The 16,343-nt window shown below is 43.3% G+C and overlaps 1 protein-coding gene across 1 annotated transcript; it reads left to right on the plus strand.

Annotated features, from left to right (window-relative positions):
• The first annotated feature begins 8,848 nt into the window (after positions 1 to 8,848).
• On the plus strand, positions 8,849 to 15,700 carry LOC109884293 (coagulation factor X-like). The gene is made up of 9 exons (XM_031818291.1): positions 8,849 to 9,214; positions 10,064 to 10,246; positions 11,937 to 12,106; positions 12,584 to 12,608; positions 12,787 to 12,900; positions 13,017 to 13,151; positions 13,396 to 13,511; positions 13,758 to 13,875; positions 14,106 to 15,700. Exons 2-9 carry the CDS (start codon positions 10,156 to 10,158, stop codon positions 14,639 to 14,641), a joined length of 1,305 nt encoding a protein of 434 aa, XP_031674151.1. The 5' UTR covers positions 8,849 to 9,214; positions 10,064 to 10,155; the 3' UTR covers positions 14,642 to 15,700.
• The last annotated feature ends 643 nt before the right edge of the window (positions 15,701 to 16,343 follow it).

Genomic DNA, 16,343 nt, shown 5'->3' on the forward strand with positions numbered 1-16,343 from the left:
GTGAGCGACAGGTTGTATTTATGATGGATGTTCAGTATAATAGCCTTTGGTTTGGTATGCAGGCATAATCAGCTGCTTGATTCACTGATACAGGGGGACCCAGGTCTCTCTCTATTATTCTCTCTCTCTTTGTTTTTCTTCTTCCACTCCTTCTTCCCTCCCTCCCTCCAACTCAATTCCCCTCCTTACCCTGCTCTCCACCTCTTTTCTTCTCAATCTCTTCAAAAGAGAAGATGAGCGAGAGGTGCCCCTCCTTGAGCGGACATCTTTAAAGAAACAGAAAGCAGGGATGGAGATGGATCATTAAAGAAGAAACACACCATTTACCCTGCATGTCATGTCCATTTACTGTGTTTACTGTCTCTCTCTCTCTCTCTCTCTCTCTCTCTCTCTCTCTCTCTCTCTCTCTCTCTCTCTCACACACACACTCAACCCCGCCCCCACCCATGCACACCTACCCCCCCCCCCCTCCTTATGACAGTTTTGCACACTCTTGGCACTCTCTCAACCAGCTTCACCTGGAATGCTTTTCCAACAGTTTTGAAGGAGTTCCCACATATGCTGAGCACATGTTGGCTGCTTTTCCTTCACACTGCGGTCCAACTCATCCTAAACCATCTCAATTGGGTTGAGGTCGGGTGATTGTGGAGGCCAGGTCATCTGATGCAGCACTCCATCACTCTCTTTGTTGGTCAAATAGCCCTTACACAGCCTGGAGGTGTGTTGTGTCATTGTCTTGTTGAAAAACAAATGACAGTCCCACTATGTGCAAACTAGATGGGATAGCATATCAGTGCAGAATGCTGTGGTAGCCATGCTGGTTAAATAAATCACAGACAGTGTCACCAGCAAAGCACCCCACACCATCCCTCCTCCTCCATGCTTCACAGTGGGAACCACACATGCGGAGATCATCCGTTCAACTACTCTGCGTCTCACAAAGACACGGCCGTTGGAACCAAAAATCTCAAATTTGGACTCATCAGACCAAAGGACAGATTTCTAATGGTCTAATGTCCATTGCTCATGTCTCTTGGACCAAACAAGTCTGTTCTTCTTACTGCTGTCCTTTAGTAGTGGTTTCTTTGCAGTAATTCGACCATGAAGGCCTCATTCACACAGTCTCCTATGAACAGTTGATGTTGAGATATGTCTGTCATTTGAACTCTGTGAAGCATTTATTTTGGCTGCAAATTTTGAGGCTGGTAACTCTTATGAACTTATCCTCTGTAGCAGAGGTTACTCTGGGTCTTGCTTTCCTGTGGCGGTCCTCATGAGAGCCAGTTTCATCATAGCGCTTGATGGTTTTAGCGACTGCACTTGAAGAAACTTTAAAAGTTCTTGAAATGTTCCGTATTGACTAACCTTCATGTCTTAAAGTAATGATGGACTGTCGTTTCTCTTTGCTTATTTGAGCTGTTCTTGGCCTTTTACCAAATAGGGCTATATTCTGTATACCACCCATACCTTATCACAACACAACTGACTAGCTCAAATGCATTAAGAAGGAAACAAATTCCACAAATTAACTTTTAAAAAGGCACACCTGTTAATTGAAATGCATTCCAGGTAACTTCCCCATGAAGATGGTTGAGAGAATGCCAAGAGTGTGCAAAGCTGTCATCAAAGCAAAGGGTGGCTACTTTGAAGAATCTCAAAAATAAAATATATTTTGATTTGTTTAACACTTTTTTGTTTACTACATGATTCCATATATGTGTTATTTTATAGTTTTGATGTGTTCCCTATTATTCTACAATGTAGAAACTAGTAAAAACAAAGAAAAACCCTGCAATGAGTAGGTGTGTATTATAACTAGTTATTTATTTATACATATTTCTAATCAGAACGCCGTCCGATGGGAAATCTCCATATCCTGATAATTTGTATATCCACCACCACCTCCAGATCCAGCAGGCCGGGGCACGTTCCCTCTCCCTCTCCCCAGCCACAGTGACCCTCTCTGGGCTAGACTAGCTGGGCAGACCAGGCCAGCTCTGGGGATCAGCTGGTGAAGCAGGCCTTTATAATGCCTCTGTTATTGGACTGGAGGAAATAGATCAACACTTAACATTGCAGTCTGCAGCCCTGAGGTCCTAAAATACTGCACACACTCACACATGTGCACACACACACACACTCACACGTGTGCACACACACACACTCACACGTGTGCACACACACACTCACACGTGTGCACACACACACACTCACACATGTGCATACACACACACTCACACGTGTGCATACACACACACTCATACAGACAAAGGTAAAGTCCTACTGGTTTGAGATTCAATTCTTGTTTGCCATGTCGCCTGTTTAAGTTAGAATTTTTGTCCAAGCTGACAAGTGATCAAACATCTCCCTACAAATATTCTCTCTCTCTATTTCCTCCTCTCCTCTTCCTCCCTTCCTTTCCCACCTGCCTTCCCTCTCCCTCTTCCTCTCTTCTCTTATTCACTCTGTATCTCGCCCTTCCTCTCCCCCTTGGTGTTCTTGTTGTTGCTGCTGCTGTCTGGGTCTGTGTGCATTTGCCCTCTCACATTGATCTATAATGGACGGATTTCCATCTCGTTTGATGCCCGACTTCAAAGCCGCTGTGATTATGATTCCGATCACACCGGCGAAGTAAAATGGAATTATCATTGGCACCAGGGAGAGTCAGGAGAGAAGGTCAGGGTGGGCTGGGGTACTGGTAGTGTGGGGGATAGGAGAGCTCCCTAACACGGAGGGCAAACTAATGGGACGAAGGGAGGGTGGAAGGGAGGGAGGGAGGTAGAGAAGGAAGAAAAGAGGGAGAGTTGTCCTGATGTCCTTTCTATCTCATTTGGTAGAGCATTGAGCTTATAACTCCAGAATAGTGGGTTTGATTCACAGGACCACCAATACGGAAAATGCATGTTTCTTTGGATAAAACCTTGGCTAAATGGCATATATTGTTTATATATTATGAGATGCAGGAAGGAAGAGGCGAGGGAGGGAGAGGATAGAGAGAAGGGTTGAGTGGGCTACTTTCTAAATGTAATCGATTACAGTTACTAGTTATGTCCAAACTGTAATGAGTAACATAACTTTTGGATTACCCAAACACAATAACTTAATCTGATTACTTTTGGATTACTTTCCCTTTAAGAGGCATTATTAGAAGAAGACAAAAGTAATTCATTTAACGCATTTGGTGTGTCATCATAGTGGTCTCTGACTTGTGGTCAAACTCACTCAGGTGGAACAAACTTAAAATGGTGCCTTTTTCAAGACAGCAGCTACTCTACTTGGGGTGCAAATACATCAAGGCACTTACATTACATATAAAAGAAAAGATAAAACAGTAATCAGTTACTCCTCAACATGTAATCAGTTACTCCCCAACATGTAATCAGTTACTCCCCAACATGTAATCAGTTACTCCTCAACATGTAATCAGTTATTCCTCAACATGTAATCAGTTACTCCTCAACATGTAATCAGTTACTCCTCAACATGTAATCAGTTATTCCCCAACATGTAATCGGTTACTCCTCAACATGTAATCAGTTACTCCCCAACATGTAATCAGTTACTCTTCAACATGTAATCAGTTATTCCCCAACATGTAATCAGTTACTCCCCAACATGTAATCAGTTACTCCCCAACATGTAATCAGTTACTCCCCAACATGTAATCAGTTACTCCCCAACATGTAATCAGTTATTCCTCAGCATGTAATCAGTTACTCCTCAACATGTAATCAGTTACTCCTCAACATGTAATCAGTTACTCCCCAACATGTAATCAGTTACTCCCCAACATGTAATCAGTTACTCCTCAACATGTAATCAGTTACTCCCCAACATGTAATCAGTTACTCCCCAACATGTAATCAGTTATTCCCCAACATGTAATCAGTTACTCCCCAACATGTAATCAGTTACTCCTCAACATGTAATCAGTTACTCCCCAACATGTAATCAGTTACTCCCCAACATGTAATCAGTTACTCCTCAACATGTAATCAGTTACTCCCCAACATGTAATCAGTTACTCCCCAACATGTAATCAGTTATTCCCCAACATGTAATCAGTTATTCCTCAGCATGTAATCAGTTACTCCTCAACATGTAATCAGTTACTCCTCAACATGTAATCAGTTACTCCCCAACATGTAATCAGTTACTCCCCAACATGTAATCAGTTACTCCTCAACATGTAATCAGTTACTCCTCCGCATGTAATCAGTTACTCCCCAACATGTAATCAGTTACTCCCCAACATGTAATCAGTTACTCCCCAACATGTAATCAGTTACTCCCCAACATGTAATCAGTTACTCCCCAACATGTAATCAGTTACTCCCCAACATGTAATCAGTTACTCCCCAAAATGTAATCAGTTACTCCTCAACATGTAATCAGTTACTCCCCAACATGTAATCAGTTACTCCTCAACATGTAATCAGTTACTCCCCAACATGTAATCAGTTACTCCCCAACATGTAATCAGTTACTCCCCAACATGTAATCAGTTACTCCCCAACATGTAATCAGTTACTCCCCAACATGTAATCAGTTACTCCCCAACATGTAATCAGTTACTCCCCAACATGTAATCAGTTACTCCCCAACATGTAATCAGTTACTCCCCAACATGTAATCAGTTACTCCCCAACGTGTAATCAGTTACTCCCCAACATGTAATCAGTTACTCCCCAACATGTAATCAGTTACTCTTCAACATGTAATCAGTTACTCCCCAACATGTAATCAGTTACTCCTCAGCATGTAATCAGTTACTCCCCAACATGTAATCAGTTACTCCCCAACATGTAATCAGTTACTCCTCAACATGTAATCAGTTACTCTTCAACATGTAATCAGTTACTCCCCAACATGTAATCAGTTACTCTTCAACATGTAATCAGTTACTCTTCAACATGTAATCAGTTACTCCCCAACATGTAATCAGTTACTCCCCAACATGTAATCAGTTACTCTTCAACATGTAATCAGTTACTCTTCAACATGTAATCAGTTACTCCCCAACATGTAATCAGTTACTCCTCAACATGTAATCAGTTACTCTTCAACATGTAATCAGTTACTCTTCAACATGTAATCAGTTACTCCCCAACATGTAATCAGTTACTCCCCAACATGTAATCAGTTACTCTTCAACATGTAATCAGTTACTCCCCAACATGTAATCAGTTACTCCCCAACATGTAATCAGTTACTCCCCAACATGTAATCAGTTACTCTTCAACATGTAATCAGTTACTCCCCAACATGTAATCAGTTACTCCCCAACATGTAATCAGTTACTCTTCAACATGTAATCAGTTACTCTTCAACATGTAATCAGTTACTCCTCAACATGTAATCAGTTACTCTTCAACATGTTATCAGTTACTCCCCAACATGTAATCAGTTACTCCCCAACATGTAATCAGTTATTCCTCAACATGTTATCAGTTATTCCCCAACATGTAATCAGTTACTCCCCAACATGTAATCAGTTACTCCTCAACATGTAATCAGTTACTCCTCAGCATGTAATCAGTTATTCCCCAACATGTAATCAGTTACTCCCCAACATGTAATCAGTTACTCCTCAGCATGTAATCAGTTACTCCCCAACATGTAATCAGTTACTCCTCAACATGTAATCAGTTACTCCTCAGCATGTAATCAGTTACTCCCCAACGAGTAATCAGTTATTCCCCAACATGTAATCAGTTACTCCCCAACATGTAATCAGTTATTCCCCAACATGTAATCAGTTACTCCCCAACATGTAATCAGTTATTCCTCAACATGTAATCAGTTACTCCTCAACATGTAATCAGTTATTCCTCAGCATGTAATCAGTTACTCCTCAACATGTAATCAGTTATTCCTCAACATGTAATCAGTTATTCCCCAACATGTAATCAGTTATTCCTCAACATGTAATCAGTTACTCCCCAACATGTAATCAGTTACTCCTCAACATGTAATCAGTTACTCCTCAACATGTAATCAGTTACTCCCCAACATGTAATCGGTTACTCCCCAACATGTAATCGGTTACTCCTCAACATGTAATCAGTTATTCCTCAACATGTAATCAGTTACTCCTCAACATGTAATCAGTTACTCCCAAACATGTAATCAGTTACTCCCCAACATGTAATCAGTTATTCCCCAACATGTTATTCCCCAACATGTAATCAGTTACTCCCCAACACGTAATCAGTTATTCCCCAACATGTTATTCCCCAACATGTAATCAGTTATTCCTCAACATGTAATCAGTTACTCCCCAACATGTAATCAGTTACTCCTCAACATGTAATCAGTTACTCCTCAACATGTAATCAGTTACTCCCCAACATGTAATCAGTTACTCCCCAACATGTAATCAGTTACTCCTCAACATGTAATCAGTTATTCCTCAACATGTAATCAGTTACTCCTCAACATGTAATCAGTTACTCCCAAACATGTAATCAGTTACTCCCCAACATGTAATCAGTTATTCCCCAACATGTTATTCCCCAACATGTAATCAGTTACTCCCCAACATGTAATCAGTTATTCCCCAACATGTTATTCCCCAACATGTAATCAGTTACTCCCCAACATGTAATCAGTTATTCCCCAACATGTTATTCCCCAACATGTAATCAGTTACTCCTCAACATGTAATCAGTTACTCCCCAACATGTAATCAGTTATTCCCCAACATGTTATTCCCCAACATGTAATCAGTTATTCCCCAACATGTAATCAGTTACTCCCCAACATGTAATCAGTTATTCCCTAACATGTTATTCCCCAACATGTAATCAGTTACTCCCCAACGTGTAATCAGTTATTCCCTAACATGTTATTCCCCAACATGTAATCAGTTACTCCTCAACATGTAATCAGTTACTCCCCAACATGTAATCAGTTATTCCCCAACATGTTATTCCCCAACATGTAATCAGTTATTCCCCAACGAGTAATCAGTTATTCCCCAACATGTAATCAGTTACTCCTCAACATGTAATCAGTTACTCCCCAACATGTAATCAGTTATTCCCCAACATGTTATTCCCCAACATGTAATCAGTTACTCCCCAACATGTAATCAGTTATTCCCCAACATGTAATCAGTTACTCCTCAACATGTAATCAGTTACTCCCCAACATGTAATCAGTTATTCCCCAACATGTAATCAGTTATTCCCCAACATGTAATCAGTTATTCCCCAACATGTAATCAGTTACTCCCCAACATGTAATCAGTTATTCCCCAACATGTAATCAGTTATTCCCCAACATGTAATCAGTTACTCCTCAACATGTAATCAGTTACTCCCCAACATGTAATCAGTTACTCCCCAACATGTAATCAGTTACTCCTCAACATGTAATCAGTTACTCCCCAACATGTAATCAGTTACTCCCCAACATGTAATCAGTTATTCCCCAACATGTAATCAGTTATTCCCCAACATGTAATCAGTTACTCCTCAACATGTAATCAGTTACTCCCCAACATGTAATCAGTTATTCCCCAACATGTAATCAGTTATTCCCCAACATGTAATCAGTTACTCCCCAACATGTAATCAGTTATTCCCCAACCCTGATGAAGAGAGAGGGGGAGAAGACAGCAAGGTAACCACCACACTGATTAACCAATCAAGGATTGAAAACCCTGTGTTGTTTGGCCATTAAACCAATGACTGGAGAATTCAACACCAAAGGGTGTGTGTTACTGAGGACAAGGTCAAGGACTCATGGAAGTGATGCTTCATTTCAAAAGTTATGTTGAAAGCTCTATATTGTCAACCATATACAATACTGTACAAAAGTGTGGGGTCACTCAGAAATGTCCTTGTTTTTGAAAGAAAACACATTTTTTTGTCCATTAAAATAACAACAAATTGATCAGAAATTCAGTGTAGACTTTGTTAATGTTGTAAATTACTATTGTAGCTGGAAACGGCAGATTTTTTAATGGAATATCTACATAGGGGTACAGAGGCCCATTTTCAGCAACCATTACTCCTGCGTTCCAATGGCGCATTGTGTTAGCTAATCCAAGTTTATAATTTTGTGCTGATTAAAGAAGCAATTAAACTGGCCTTCTTTAGACTAGTTTAGTATCTGGAGCATCAGCATTTGTGGGTTCGATTACAGGCTCAAAATGGCCAGAAACAAAGCATTTTCTTCTGAAACTCGTCAGTCTATTCTTGTTCTGAGACATGAAGGCTATTCCATGCGAGTAATTGTCAAGAAACTGAAGATCTCGTACAATGCTGTGTGCTACTCCCTTCACAGAACAGCTCAAATTGGCTCTAACCAGAATAAAATAGGAGTTGGAGGCCCCGGTGCACAAGTGAGCAAGAGGACAAGTACATTAGTGTGTCTAGTTTGAGAAACAGACGCCTCACAAGTCCTCAACTGGCAGCTTCATTAAATAGTACCCGCAAAACACCAGTCTCAACTTCAACAGTGAAGAGGCCTACATAGAACCATAGGATAATATTAACAATGTGTATAAACACTGGATGACTGACAGGGGGCGCTGTTTTGAAGCCACTACGAAGCCATTTTAGTATTTCTCCTCCAGTGTAAAATGAGTATTTCTCCAGTGTAAAACAAAAAGATTTTGGAAGCTATAGAAATGCATTTATTAACGTTTACATTCATTTTTGCCATGTATATTCTACTACAGACACCTTAATGCATACTTTTACATTATATTATGTGAACTAAACATACAAATCAAGATTTTTTTTTAGAGAGTACTAATGTTACTGTCCCAACTAGAGAAAAAAATACTAATGCATGTAAATTTGTCCTTGAAGCATTGGAGAACTGCTCCTTCTCAGGAGTACCAATATGGCGGCTGCTTCAAACCTCTCAATGGCCAGTACATACAGTAGCATCAACAATCCATGATCGGGTTACAGTAGAACGGGTTACAGTAGAACGGACCAATACAGTATAGTAGCCTACATACAGTATTTGTATTAATGGCTTTGAATAAAGTATCCAAGACCGCCCTCACGTGGTTGATTACACACGTCGTAGTGGCCTGAAAAAGCAACATTGGAGTGTGATGCTGTCAACCTCTAGTGCGATCTCAGAGCCGAGGATCCACACGGTGAACTGCGTGTCGGGACCAGAGAGAGAAGCAACCGAACAGGCTTCTGTCATCCTTCTCATTCCGCCCAAACCCCGGCTGAAGTCCGATGCGGTAGGTTATACCGTGCATTTATTTACCGTTCTAATCATCATGCGTTTTGCCGCGCCCTGAATAGCGGTCCATCTCTCCAATAATGGGATACGCGTTGCGATTTAGGTAGCATAATATAGCGTGGGTGCATGATAGGCCTCTATATTTTCAAGTATCGTTTAAGATCCATACATTCGTATGTTTTTAGCAGTTTGTGGTAGCCCAAGCTTTTACAGCATCATGTCAGATTAGTCTGGTCGTGTCATATGTTGTTTTATAGACGACAGCAGCATCATTCACAACATGAAACCAGTTCATATTCATGTTGGACTAAATATAAACACACAGGCCTGTTTGGTTTGTTCTGTTACAGGCAATCTATTAAACTAACTATTTGACTAGGCTTAATACCAATGAATCTAGTTTGTTTTGGGTGTTTGATGTTATCCCTCTTTGTTGTTTATGATTGGAAATGGATGAAACAACAACAAACTGGGTATAATACCACACGATGGCAGCATTGTAACCAAGTCCGGGGTTCTTTAGAAAATGCATTGTCACTGTTCTGATGGGATCATTTGATGTCTTAACTCTATTAAACAAACAGGTTGTTGATTTTGAGGTATTTTTATATAGAGAGAGAGGAAGCTGCAAGACTGAAGTTTAAGATTTTAATGATCCCAAGATCCCAAGATCCAAAAGCTTTTAACAACACTCACAACAATTAGTCTTCATCCTCTTGTTTTGTAGGTTACTCTGCACATAAAATGACCCTCCTCTTTGAAGCTCATCCTGACAGAAAGTTATGTCATCTGTGATGTCTATGTCAGAATGTGGGAATCTCTGAACTCTGGTCCTTGTTGTTTTTAGGTGTGAACTTTGAACTCTGCTGAGGTGATCTGACAGGATTAGACAGACAAACAGCCAGACAGACTCAGACAGACTGTCCTCTAGCTGCCACCATGGGCTCCCTAGCCACCACTGCCACCCTGCTTTCCTTACTGCTACTGGGAGCTGTGACGGCCAGACTAGACACTAAAAACACCAAGACAGGTAAGGGACCAGGGACACGATGCTGCTGGCTGGTGGCCCTGAGCAACACATTTGACATTTTAGTCATTTAGCAGATGCTCTTATCCAGAGCGACTTACAGGAGTAATTACAGTAGGGTTATTTACCTTGCTCTAGGGCACTTCGACAGATTTATCACCTAGTTGGCTCTGGGATTCAAACCAGCGACCTTTCGGATTCTGGCCCATCGCACTTAACCATTAGGCTTCCTGCCGCCCCCAACAAAAGGGCACAGAGAGACTTTCCTTGGATGGTTATTTTCCCTGAATGGCCAATCCAGCCAGTAATGAAAATGTATTATTTAGGGGCTCACTGGGTTCCAAAGATCTTAAAATTGAAAGGAGGAACTCACATCCACTAGACAGGACACCAGGACAGGGAAGGGGCCTGTTTATCCACTAGACAGGACACCAGGACAGGGAAGGGGCCTGTTTATCCACTAGACAGGACACCAGGACAGGGAAGGGGCCTGTTTATCCACTAGACAGGACACCAGGACAGGGAAGGGGCCTGTTTATCCACTAGACAGGACACCAGGACAGGGAAGGGGCCTGTTTATCCACTAGACAGGACACCAGGACAGGGAAGGGAAGGGGCCTGTTTATCCACTAGACAGGACACCAGGACAGGTAAGGGAAGGGGCCTGTTTATCCACTAGACAGGACACCAGGACAGGTAAGGGAAGGGGCCTGTTTATCCACTAGACAGGACACCAGGACAGGTAAGGGAAGGGGCCTGTTTATCCACTAGACAGGACACCAGGACAGGGAAGGGGCCTGTTTATCCACTATACAGGACACCAGGACAGGTAAGGGAAGGGGCCTGTTTATCCACTAGAGAGGACACCAGCACAGGTAAGGGAAGGGGCCTGTTTATCCACTAGACAGGACACCAGGACAGGTAAGGGAAGGGGCCTGTTTATCCACTAGACAGGACACCAGGACAGGTAAGGGAAGGGGCCTGTTTATCCACTAGACAGGACACCAGGACAGGGAAGGGGCCTGTTTATCCACTAGACAGGACACCAGGACAGGGAAGGTACCTGTTTATCCACTAGACAGGACACCAGGACAGGGAAGGGAAGGGGCCTGTTTATCCACTAGACAGGACACCAGGACAGGGAAGGGGCCTGTTTATCCACTAGACAGGACACCAGGACAGGGAAGAGGCCTGTTTATCCAGTAGACAGGACACCAGGACAGGGAAGGGGCCTGTTTATCCACTAGACAGGACACCAAGACAGGGAAGGGGCCTGTTTATCCACTAGACAGGACATGGGAAGGGGCAGGATGACATTAGACAAGGATAGTTTGTCATGGAGGCATCAGGCTACATTCTTAATGGAATCTGAGACCTTTTTTGGGAGTGGGGATCCGTAGAGTCAAAGGTACTGTGTGAAGAGTGTTTAGGTCTATTGGTGTAGTTCTGTGCTTTTTTGGCACTGGGTTTAGGCCTTAGTTAATTAGTAACAAAGAGTGTTACTTTTGTACTCTACTACATAGATTTGACAGATTTAGGCCGAGAATCTGTATTCAACTATTTTCAAATGTGTGACCTACATTTTAAGTGGAATCAGGTTATATGAAAAATAGACTATCCATTGAGATAAAAAATATATATTTTTGTGAAAGAGTATCAAAAGTACAACAACTAAAATCTCCCCCCCCCCCAGTGTTCCTGGACAAGCAGGAGGCCAGTGAAGTGATCACCTTATCCCGCCAGAAGAGGGCCAACGTGGGCAACGAGGAGAGCCTGCTCCCTGCCAACCTGGAGAGGGAGTGTCTGGAGGAGGTCTGCAACTACGAGGAGGCCAGGGAGATCTTCCAGGACTCCTACCGCACGGTGGGCCAATGCTCCCTCTTCCCACTGAACAGATTTCTTTCCTCACACCTCCCTCTATTAGACTCCCTTCTTTCCTCACCTCCTTCAGCTCATCCTTCCTTTTCTCACCTCAGACGTCCTCTTTAACAACCTCCAAACCTTCCTCCTTTCCTTGCTTCTCTCCACTCATCTCCTTTTTTAAATCTATCTTCTTGCTTCTGATGATTCTGTAGACATTTTGAATCAAACTGACAGTGGACTTCTGATGATTCTGTAGACATTTTGAATCAAACTGACAGTGGACTTCTGATGATTCTGTAGACATTTTGAATCAAACTGACAGTGGACTTCTGATGATTCTGTAGACATTTTGAATCAAACTGACAGTGGACTTCTGATGATTCTGTAGACATTTTGAATCAAACTGACAGTGGACTTCTGATGATTCTGTAGACATTTTGAATCAAACTGACAGTGGACTTTGTTTTGATCTTTCAGGATATCTTCTGGTCAGTCTACATAGGTAAGTGTAATGATTCTGCCTGACGTTCTCTTGGAACATATCAGAGTACTTAGTATTTTGGGTTACCACTCAGTTGAAATCCATGTGATTTGGTGTGACAGTTCACCCCAGAACATGTGTCTTGTATTAGTGAATGTACCATTTGACTGGCTGTGTTGTTAACCCTGTGTGTGTACAGATGGGGACCAGTGTGCAGAGAAGCCGTGTAAGAACGGAGCCATGTGCTCAGACAGCGTGGGGGGATACGACTGTGTCTGCAAGTCAGGCTTCTTTGGAGTCCACTGTGAGACAGGTGAGAGACGTGAAGGACCCAACACCGAGTTGGTGGGGAACTCATGTTGTAAAAAACGTCAACAGTGAAGAAGCCTCTCCCCCTTTCTCTGTCTTTCTCTCTGTGTGTGATTGTAGATCAGACAGTGTGTATGTTGGACAAGACCAAGGGCTGCAGTCAGTTCTGTAAGCCAGGATACCAGTCCTATGAGTGTTCCTGTGCCCGTGGCTGGAAACTAGAGGAGAAGGAGAGGGTGAAGTGTATTCCTGCAGGTCAGTCACCATATACTACTATGCTATACCATGCTATACTATCCTATATGTTAAGTGATTCTGTACTGTATTATGATATTCTAGCCTCATACGCAACATCCTGATCTCGCTAGCGGATAGTGAAACAGAATGTAAGCTTGCGAGATCAGGATGGTTCGTACGAGGCTAATGCTATGCTATACTAGATACTAAACTGTACTATATTAAACTATACTCAGTAATTCTCCCTCCATCCCTCTCTCAGTGACATTCCCCTGTGGGAAGGTGAACAGCCTAAGCCAGTGGACAAAGAGACAGTCAACCAACATCGCCAGCAACTTTGAGGGACTAGCCTGCAACTCTGGAGAGTGTCCCTGGCAGGTAGGAAAACACACACCACTACGAGGTACACACACACACACACACACAAACACACACACAATTCAAACTAGGTACACACTGTCCACTGACAGGCACTACTATGCTCTCAGATTCATTTTTCTCATGAAGTCAACCCCTCACTATCAAAGCTGCAGCACATTAACCCAATATTCCCATAGTTGTGATCATGTATTTTGCAGTATCATCTCTGCTGTATATTGTAACTGTTGTGTTGTCATTGTGCAGGCCATTCTGAAGAGTACAGAGTCTGTAGGGTTCTGTAGTGGTGTCATTCTGAAGGAGAACCTGGTTCTAACTACAGCCCAGTGTGCCCAGAAATACGTAAACTTCCAGGTGGCTGTCGGTGAGTGCTCATCATGGGGCATCATGTCCAGTCTACAGGCTCAGGCTCCACTGGTGGTGGAAGTGGTGTGTGTGTGTGTGTGTGTGTGTGTGTGTGTGTGTGTGTGTGTGTGTGTGTGTGTGTGTGTGTGTGCATTCATTCCTGTGTGTGTGTGCGAGGGTATGTTTTTGATTTGCTTTACACTATGTGTTCCTTCATTGATTTTGAGTACTTCGTCCCTCCCCTCCCAGGCAAGCGCCTAACCGCATCTGAAGATGGCGAACAGACGCTCTATGTCCAAGTCGTCCACGTCCACCCCCGCTACGTACCCGGTCACCCTGACAACGACCTGGCCGTCCTCGAGCTCCGCGAGCGCATCGTCTATAAGAAACATGTGGTCGCTGCCTGCCTGCCCGAACGTGACTTTGCAGAGGTCGTCCTGATGACTGGCGAGTATCCGGCCGTGGTCACTGGCTGGAAGGACCCCGTGGACGCCACGGAGGTCCAAGGCCCGCTCACTCTCAACCACCTGGCATATGAGCGTTTGCCCCAGTGTGTGGAGAGGCACCCGGGGTTGGTCACCAACAAGATGGGCTGTACGACGGTGAGACCCAAGGGTGACTGCATCCTGGGGCCGGGGAGTCCCATCCTATCTCTCCACAGGGAGGTGTTCTATCTGACCGGGGTAGTCTCCAGACCAGCAGGGGCAGACTGTAGTCAGGGTTACATCTACCAGAAGGTGTCCCGTTTCCTGCTCTGGTTGCAGCCCCTCATGGACACTCGCTAAGGGGGCTCTGAATCCCAAATCAACCACTAGTCCCCACCCCCTATGCAGTAGGGTAGATCTGAGAGGATTGGAAAGATGTCCTTTAAGCTATATGGCACCAATTCCCGTCTGGCCTATCAGAAGGCCAGATGGAGCTACCACCATATTGCTTATACCGGTCCAATCATCTCAGATCTATTTAAGTGCTTTGTGGCTAGGGACTAGGGGTTTGGGATTCAGGGGTAGTGATCAGGGGGAGGGAGGGTACAGGGAAGAGAGGGAGAGGTTGAGGGGGTTAGGAGAATAATTGTGAGGGTTGATGCTATTGGACAAAGGCTTAAATGGATAGGAATTAGGGAAGACAAGACAGGGAGAACGGAGGTGACACTGTAAAGGAAATAAATAAATGGAGGATATTGTAATATTGGATAGAGGTGGACAGGGATAGGGGTCATGTGGGAGGAGAAGAGGAGGGAGGGAAGACAGCTGAACAGGGAGCATGATGAAGGAGGGAAAACACAACGTAAAGAGAGGGCCGGAGGAAATGGGGGAAATTGAGATGCATTCCGTTTGTGTAACATACCGTACTCTTATCTTAGGTCCTTTTTCATTGGAAGGGTCTGGTTGTCCGTATGGCTGATGTCTTTTGCTTAAATTATCCGTGGTCTTTTAATTTTTCAAAATAATAATTAGGCCTATAAGTTGATTTCCACCTATCGTATAGTATATGAGTTGGGGGTACTTGAGAAGACTCTTGAGACCATAAGCTTACTGGTAAAATGTAGGTTGGGAACCACTGCCCTAATGAACACAACCCACATCTGTGTAGTTCTCTGTTTATCCCACAAGGTGGCGGTCTTTTCATTAAAATACTATTGTATCATGTCCTACCAAATATAATACCTGGCTGACTGCAGATAGACTAGGGGAACATTAAATAATGCAGCATGCGTGTTCTGTTGCTCTTGTCTTACTCTTAACTGATGTTCTTTTCTTGGAGAGAAGGGTTGGGAATTGCACTGTATACCTTTTAATGTTAATCACTTTACTAAGAATGTATTAATAAAAGTTCACCTCTGATCTGGTGTCAGTTTAATGAATTACTGAGGAATATGGGTCAATGTTCTGCAGCGCATTAAGGAACATCCCCGTCAAAGTAAATGTGTCACAATGACGACGAGTGAAGCCGTCTATAACTTTGCAATGCCGTCAACTGTAGCCTACGTTGATCTCCAGCACCTTCTCAAAGCTCTTATATGGATCAGAAGCACTGCTTTTCCTGGTGGTGTAAAGGACTTTCACTAGCATGCCGAGAGCAATCTAGCAAAGAAGCAGGAGACTCACACAGACAGATTTGGTGATCTTATCTGTAATAGCTGGCATTTGAGTCTAGAATGATCACTTCTACTCCCACTGCTACAGACGCTACATCATTTCACTATTGTGTCTAATATCAAGCTGCCATCACAGCCACATTCCCCCTAGCGTTGTTTGGCAACATTTTCCCACAATCCATTGCAAAGACTCTACTCTCCATCTTCTCACAGCCTCCTTGGCGACCTCGGCCTGATCCGGGACAGCTCCCAGCCTCCTGTGTAACCCAAGAAAGAGAGGCGGAGCAAGGGAAGAAAGACAAAGGAAAGAAAGGAGAGACGCCAAATGGCCAATAACAGAACCTTTCCTGACACTTTTGATCGGGCACTTGAAAAGGGAGTCGGAACAC

This window comes from Oncorhynchus kisutch, unplaced genomic scaffold (genome assembly GCF_002021735.2).
Source record: "Oncorhynchus kisutch isolate 150728-3 unplaced genomic scaffold, Okis_V2 scaffold1325, whole genome shotgun sequence".
NCBI lineage: Eukaryota > Metazoa > Chordata > Actinopteri > Salmoniformes > Salmonidae > Oncorhynchus > Oncorhynchus kisutch.